Genomic DNA, 8,545 nt, shown 5'->3' with positions numbered 1-8,545 from the left:
AACCCATCGCTCCAATATGCCCATTCTGTCGGAAATCAGATTTCCTTCTTTGTCTCGGCAGGATGAAGATCAAGGTGTGTAAGGCTTCATCCTGCTGACTTGTTGGTAAAACTTTCGCGCCTGGTGCGGTTGCTCCCTGTACTTTTCTAGTTCACATACTTGTTGGTTCTCCCAGGCTTGCTTTTTCCGTCTGTGAAGTCGCTTCTCCGCTCGACTGAGTTCGTGATAAGTCTCTGCGCGTGTTCGCGTTCTTTGAGAATACAACATTACTCGGTATGCGACATTCTTCCGTTCCGTTGCTAGCTTACATTCATCGTCAAACCAGTCGTTCAAACTCCTTTTGCGGCTGGGGCCAAGTATGTTTGTGGCCGTATCCATGATAACGTTCTTCAGGTGGTTGTGAAGATCATTTGTTGACGCTTCATCTCCAGGTCCTCTGTCGACTGCAGTTATTGCGGTATCCACTTCCCTCTTACAGGTGTCGCGGAGGGTTGTGTTGTGGATGGCTTCAGTGTTCAGTCTCACCTGATTGTCAGAGGGGATTCTAGGTGGTATTGTTATTCGAGCTCGGAACAACATGCCAACGGGATAGTGATCCGAGTCTATATTGGCCCCCTTATATTTTCCGACATTCACCAAGGCTGAGAGGTGGCGGCGTTCGATCAACACGTGGTCAATTTGGTTGAAAGTGGTTCCGTCTGGAGAGGCCCACGTATGTTTGTGGACCGCTTTCCGCGCAAACCAGGTACTTCCAACAACCATTTCGTGTGACACTGCCAGTTGAATAATCCGCAGTCCGTTATCATTTGATTTTTCGTGTAAGCTATGGGAGCCAACGTATCGCCTGAATACGGGCTCCTTCCCTGTCAGTCCATTAAGTAAAAGGAAAAAAAATAAACAAAAATTTGTTGAAAAAAATCCTTTTATTGAAGTTGAGATACTCTTATGTGGTATTCTGTACCTTATTCGATTCAGAACTAGAACAATTATGTATATTCTGAATTATTAAGCAGCTGTGGCAAAGCCAACGCGATTATTGGCCATGTCGAATTGGGTGTAGTACTTTCCAATGAAAACATCGCCAAGGATCCAGTCTGGACCATAACCATAATCTGGGTTGCTTGAGAATCCAACGGCGCAGACAGATCCAAAAGCATTGGTTGTCTACAAATACATTAACAGTAATTTCAAAGGAACAATTCTAGAAAATGTTAACTAGGTTTTCTTACCTGAATAATGTAGTCCTCGCCTGTCAATGGGAAGGAATGGCCGCCCAATGTGAAGTAAACGGTTGGCAAGCTTGAGATGCTACTGCAGTCAACAACCATTTCACCAGTCCAACTTTCGTAAGCTCCAATTAAACTGAAGATTTGATTAACAACTGAAGGAGGACCGGCCAAAAGACTAGTTCCAGAATCAGCGATAGCTTGACAACCACCAGAGCAGAACTTATAGCTGCCAATGGAGGCACCATCCATTTTGAATTGCCAATATCCTTGTTCATCAACTGGCACAAATGTGAAAGATCCTAGGAGAATTGAGAAGATAGTATACTTTTCCTGTCAGTTTGCTCTATTTAAAGGCTTTACCTGTGTAGTGGTTTGGGTCAGCTCCACCGAAAACAATTTCGCCACCTCCGTTAACGTCAGCTGCGTTACGGTTCAAGTAATAACAGAATACAGGAGATGAGATCAGTCCTTGACTGTACATGTTGTAGAAAACAGGTGTTACATTATCTTGAGAAATGGAACTGTATCCAAGACCAAGGATACCATCGAATTCCATGTTGGCGAAGAAGGATGCAAGGTTGGTGGCTTCAGCAAATGTTTGTCCTGCAACTTGCAAACCGGCAACCTATCGGAGGTTGTAATATATTATTAAGGTCCAAGGAAGCAAATATGTTTGCTTCTATCATCACTTACTGTTACAGTATCTTGAGAAAGGTAGCCGACCAAATTGCCTGTTCCGTAGGCAATGGAGAAGGATTGTCCATTTTTGACATAAGTAGATGAGGCTGCACTGTTGTATTTCTTATGAGGGGCTGGGAGAGGAAATCAAGTTTGAGTTTCTCGCTGAGTAATATAGGATGGATTTCAGGTACTGTACTTACCACATGCTGATGATTTGCAGGCTTTTGATGGTACCCAAAGATTGGATGAACCAGTATCGAAGACAACCGTGAAGGGTTGTGGGGGAGTGCCAATAGATATTTGACCATAATAGCTAACGTCGCCACTGTTGTATAATCCTTCAACTGCGGAACGACTGCGATGGGATTTTTTGACCTTTTGTATTTTAACGCTGCAATTTTCAAGGAATATCAAAATATTAAAAATTATCGAACAACAAAATATATAGCCGAGAATAATTCCTTTTGACTCTAAGCAAATAAAAGCCCTTACCGAAGTAATTCGCTGTTAACAACCGCCAAAATACACAATGCAATAAATAACTTGGTGAACATTTTAATAACTTTAGTATTCGCAAATTCACAGGTCTAAACTTACTATTCAAATACTGTGAAGACTCTGTGATTGCCTGGTCTTTTATAGTGACAAAAATCTGTTATCAAGGTCCGTTGAATAGTTTGATAAGCCGCGGACTTTGTGTAGTCACTGAAGATTTTCGAAAGGAGATATTAAAAGTGATTAGTGATTGAACTGAAGATATGATTGACATGATCGGAAAATCCCCACTTCTTTCAGTTGAAAGTTCATTAGGCTTAAGGGAAGCTTCCATTCTGTCTTTATAATATTGTGGAAAGTGTTTTTGTTTTTACCAAAATAAAAGATAACAGAATTGATTAGACAATCGATTTCGACAATTTCCGGTTATATTTTCAAGATCAGCAGATTTCAAATAATTGGATACAATCGATTAAATCTGAGGGAGCAGACCGTCAAGGCATTGTTCACGCGTTATGCCTGATTTAGGCGTCTGTTGCCAAACATATTACCAATTTACAAACCAAGGAAGCATACAGGGTATCCTGAAATTTAAAACCTTATTTAAATCGGTTTACTGTTTGTCTGTCTGTCTTTTTAAGGTTTTGTGTGAAACAAGCAACCTTATTAGAATCGAGTCGATGTCTGCCTGTCTGTCAGTTTTTTTTGAGGAGGTGGAAATCTTCAAAAGGCACTTCTTACCCACTAAAACTACCCCCGACTCCCCCAAACCCCGTGGAACCACCGTACGGTATTACATCACGGGGAGGGGTCAGCTCATTTTAGCTTGGTCCCCTTTCGTCTCTACGCGGCGTACGTAGCCGCGATTTTCTGGTCTCCTCTGCTTTTCGCAGTGTGCTCTGGATAGATACGACCATGCAGTTGATTGCATCCTAGTCTTCCTGACATGCTAGCATTCTTCGCACCAGATTCTCTGGTACGAGCACCTCTCCCAGAACAGTGGAAGAATACATGCTCTGGGTCCTCTGGGACTCCATCGCAGTCTGGACAATCGGGCGAGGCATCCAGTTTAAACCTAAACAGGTACTGCGATACCCTCCATGCCACGTGAGAAACTGGGCAAAATTATAATTAATCTCACCGTGCCGTCTCTAACACCATTCCTTGATGGCAGGGATGTGCCTGTGTGTCCACCGACTCTTTCCCGGGCGTTCCCAACGCTCTTGCCATCTATTTAGAGATCTCTCCCTTTCTGCGTTCTTCGTCTGCGATGAACGAGAGATAGACTTCGCATTATCTATAAATTCGTCATCTCATCTGCCAAGATGTCAACGGGCATCGTTTCAAAAATGACGAATGCTGCATCATCTGAGACAGTCCTGAATACCGAGCAGACCCTTAGGATTGTTCTTCTGTAGACTGAACTCAGTTTGTTAGCGTTAAATATAACCTGCAACGCCTTTCCCCAAACCGGAGCCGCATAGAGCAGGAGCGAACTCACTACCCTAGCTAAAAGCAACCTGGAAACATGCCGTGGCCCTCCCACGTTCGGCATCATTCTTGCCAGGGGCACACTCGCAGTGGATGCTTTGTCATAGACATACTGCACGTGTGGCTTATAGCTAAGTCCATCTTCACTCTCAAATATTTAATCGCAGGCTTAGAAGTGATAATATGATTCGCAATTTGAGTACGGGCAAAATTTCTTTTACGGCGCTTGGTGATGAGGACCGCTACCGTTTTTTCCTCGGCAACTGTCAGACCAGAACTCTCTAGCTAGCCCTTAACAGCACTGATCGCTTCGCATGAGTATAAGCCAGCATTTTCGAGATGCTTTGCGACAACAACCAGCGCCACCACCGTGGCTTCCTCCGAAAGGGGAAGATCGTTGTACATGATGTTCCACAGCAGTGGGCCCAGTACGGAGTCCTGTGGGACCCCCGGGAGACAACGTACTCCTGGAGTCTGTCATCGGTGTCATACCAAAACCTCCGTTCATGTAAATAGCTGTTGATAATAGCTGCAAGATAAGCGGGAATACCAATCTTCGCCAGAAATTTCCGTATTAGGTTCCAATTGGCCGAATTGAATTCATTTCTCACATCTAGGGTCACTATTATGCAATATTTGCTAGTACTGCCCTTTCCGTGGACTGCATCTTCGGCCAAGCCAGTAACCATTTTGATGGCATCAATGGTTGATCTGGCTTTACGGAACCCATACTGCCGATCTGAGAGAGCTCTCTGGCTCTCAACAACCGGGAGTAATCTATTATAGATTACTCACTCTAGCATTTTGCCCAAAGTGTCCAAAAGATAAATAGGTCTGTAGGAGGTTGGCTCACTTGGAGGTTTGCCAGCCTTAGGCAGTAGCACCAACTTCTGTCGTTTCTATGATGCAGGAAATATCCCCTCGGACATGCACACTTCGAACAACTCAGCGAACATGTCCGGTCTGAATTTCACGGCAAGCTTAAAGGCCTTATTCGGCACGCCCCCTAGACCTGGAGCTTTGTTATCTCCTATCTTAGCGTAGATCTCCAGCAGCTCGTCACTGGTGACTGGCGGTATTGCCGTGTCGTTCAGAGGTGCTGGAAGCTGTCTATGCCCTCCTCTTGCTGAGGGAATAATCCCTGGTTAATTTTTAATAAGAGTGAAGGGCACGTGATCTGTGGAGATGATCGAACTCTGAATCGCAGCATCATGATTCTATAGGCACTCCCCCATGGGAAGTCCGCTTCTAAACAGAGCTCCTTAAAGCATTCCCTCTTGCTGTTTTGGATGGCGAGCTTGAGTTTTTTGCGGGCTTCCGCTGTCTGTCTGTCAAACCCAATTTATTCGGAAACAGCTGGACCGATTGGCATGAAAATTGGTGAGAGTGTGTATTCTGGTATTCCATTTACATGCAATAAGTGGTGACATTTTGTATTAAGTTTAAAGGGGGGCTCCCCATACATGTTAATGGAGGATGTAATTTTTTTTCACAATGTTCAAATGTAGCCATGTGGGGTATCAAATGGAAGGTCTCAATTAGTACTTTTCGAAACTGGTGCAATATTTGATACTGGGTGAAACATTGGGGAGCGAGGGCTCAAAATATGACCATCAAAAAGTGTAACAGGTCTCGTTCTTAGAACCAATCCAACCAAAAAATCTGAAAAAAATCACAGTGGTGGATCTCTACAAAATCTAGCCCTCAAAACACAATATATCCGATTCCGATATCTGCACAAATAAAGTTAATAATAGTATATTTCCACATTTTGGAAATTTACCCGGCACCCTCCTTATGTTCATCCCAGAAGTACAAAATTTGGCATGCGTATAATGAAGAACATAATGCACAATTTGGTCAAGTTTGAAGAAAATCCAACTAATATTAACAAAGTTATAGGGGGTAAAACTACAATTTTTTGTGAATTTTGTGCACTCTACAACCGTCATGACGTCATCATCACATATCAATTCGTCAATACCACAAGGAGTGGGGTCGGAAAGAATTATTTTGTTTTAGTTTTTTAGTCATTTGTATATGAATGTCAGTTACTCCAACCAAACATGTATGTACAGTATGCAAAATTCGTATTCGTACACCCATTTTTTTACCTATTATTTGTTATTTTTAAGTCAAATATAACATTAAGAGATAAATAAATTGTATATTATTATAGCAAATGAAGAGGTTAATTCATGTACATAATAACAAGTATAAAATATATTTTAAACTTAATAATAAAAACAGTAATTCACATAAAACTCAAAACAAAATTCGTATTCGTACACCTACAGACTTCAACAAATGTGCTAGAAATATAGTGTTAGTACTTCGTGGGAAATCCTTTTTGTTTTATTATTGCTCTAAGCCTATTTGGCATTGATTTAACTAATTTTTGGGTTAAGTTCGGTGAAATATTTTGCCATTTGGTCTGCAAGGCAGTTTTCAGGTCTTCTTTATTCCTAATACTGTAATTTTTTAGATTCTTCTTGAAAATAGACCATAAATTTTCTATTGGGTTAACGTCAGGACTCAGTGGAGGCGTGTTTAAACACTTTCGACAATTCTAGAGTAGCCAAAGCCGCGTGTGAAGTGCCGTATGCTTCGAATCATTGTCCTGTTGAAATATATACTTCCTACGAATTCCTAAATTTTGTGCACTCTGATGTAAATTAGTTTTAAGAATTTGCACATATTGCTTCGCGTTCATTATTCCATCAATAAAATGCAAGTTTCCAACACCAGAAGTTGCAAAACATCCCCAAATCATCAACGAACCACCTCCATGCTTAAATGTAGGAAGCATGTTTTTCGGATATAGCCTCGTATTTTTTTCTCGCCATATACGAACCCGTCCGTCCGACAACTTTAGATTAATTTTGCACTCGTCTGAAAAAATTACTCGTTTCCAATAACGAAAATCCTTGTTTAGATATCTTTTTGCAAAGTTTAACCGTTTTCTTCTATTGACATTATTGATAAATGGCTTAGAAGCGGGAGTCCGGCTCTGTATACCGAATCTACGCAAATAATTCCGAACACTTTGGGGTGTAATTTTAATTTGGAACTGGTTTTGCAAAAGTCCTGCTAATTTCACTGCACTTATCGTGTTATCCTGTCGAACAACACGCCGAACAAAGGATAGGTGTCTCCTTGACAAAATTAATCTGTTTCCATTTCTTTTTTTCTTCTCGATTCTACCAGACGAATTGTAAATCTTTACTACAGATTGAATTGTCGAGTAACTCCTATGCATAATTTTTGCAATTTGTCTCAAGGATTTACCATCCTTGTATAGCTGTATCACTATCTTACGATCACTGTTCGAAAATTCACTACCTTTTCGACTCATTTGGAAAATTTGTTAAAGAATTAACTCTTTACTTGTAATTCCCAAAACACTTTAGTTTGAACTGTCAACCACACTTTTTCAAGAATTTACCGTTAGAATTTTACAGTGCAAAATGATTAATATCGTACAGGGATTGAGTTCAAGCCGCTAGTCGGGGTGTACGAATACGAATTTTGCTTCGATTGAATTTGGAAATTGTTCTCTTGAACAAACGGATGTAAATAAAATTTAAGATTAATGTTCTATACCAACTACATACATATTTATGTAAAAAATCGTTATATAAGATTGAACGAATTTTCTATCATTTCTCAGAAATAACCCAAAAACCCGGAAAATATAGGGTGTACGAATACGAATTTTGCATACTGTATGTAGGTATATAGTATATGCGTGCTAATGAAGTTTGCGGGTAGTGCTTAATTCAGATAGATATAAGAAGTAAATCGGAAATATGAGTACGAACAATTTATTGATATGTGCATATATGTGTGCAGTATTCGGAAATAGGCAGTTTAGGGTGAGGATAATATCTATGGCTATAATATGTACGTATGTCTCGTAGTTAGGAAAAATATGAAGGAATATGTTGGATTTGTAGCTATATATGGATAGAAACATGTGCGTTGAAATTTCTTACATAAGATGAACACAAAACATTTACACCCGAAGCGCGAGCTTCCGGTATTCCGACTTGTTTTGTGTTTGAAGATGAGTGTGCGACATTTTTATTTATTAAAACTAACCCTGTCTACCTGCCTACCTGGACCTTGCCGGAGAGGAGTGAGTAGACTCTAGCTTGACTTCCTTTCTTCTGTACGCAGCGTTCGTAGTCACACTATCCTGGTCTTCTGTGCCTTTCGCCTCCAACTGATCCGATGACGGAGTTAAACAGATCACATTCTTTCTGATATGCTACTATTATCTGTTTGGTTTGGCTGATCGCCGTTCTAGATAGACTAGACCGTTCAATGCCCGTGGTGCATGCCATGCCAAAACATGAGCTAATTGAAGCACTTCTTTAATGAGATCTGCTCTCCGACGGCACAAACCTCATCCCATTCGAACTTTTCCAGCCGACAACACTTTCAGCGTTGCCTTTCACTGGTAGACGCATTGTGGCCGCTTGGCTTTTGTCAAACTCACAATGGATTCTTCACCAAATTATTCCAATTTAAGGTGTTCCTTTTATGCAGTGCAGGTTTCTCCTTTCGATGTCACTTCGTCACTGTATACAGACCTCACATTTTTTAGCCCGAGCTGTGACATTCTCTCAACAAGTAAGTTCTTAACT

The 8,545-nt window shown here is 41.1% G+C and overlaps 1 protein-coding gene across 1 annotated transcript; it reads right to left on the bottom strand.

The window, feature by feature from the left end:
• Window positions 1-904: 904 nt before the first annotated feature.
• LOC119660348 (lysosomal aspartic protease-like) lies at window positions 905-2,550 on the bottom strand. Its single transcript, XM_038068842.1, has 6 exons — window positions 2,403-2,550; window positions 2,111-2,301; window positions 1,923-2,041; window positions 1,590-1,854; window positions 1,230-1,528; window positions 905-1,164 (listed from the first exon to the last, which is right to left on the bottom strand). The coding sequence occupies exons 1-6, from the start codon at window positions 2,462-2,464 to the stop codon at window positions 1,006-1,008; spliced, it is 1,095 nt and encodes a 364-aa protein (XP_037924770.1). The 5' UTR covers window positions 2,465-2,550; the 3' UTR covers window positions 905-1,005.
• Window positions 2,551-8,545: the final 5,995 nt, after the last annotated feature.

Source organism: Hermetia illucens, chromosome 6 (assembly GCF_905115235.1).
Source record: "Hermetia illucens chromosome 6, iHerIll2.2.curated.20191125, whole genome shotgun sequence".
NCBI classification, from domain to species: Eukaryota; Metazoa; Arthropoda; class Insecta; order Diptera; family Stratiomyidae; genus Hermetia; species Hermetia illucens.
This window is presented reverse-complemented; position numbering and strand designations above follow the sequence as displayed.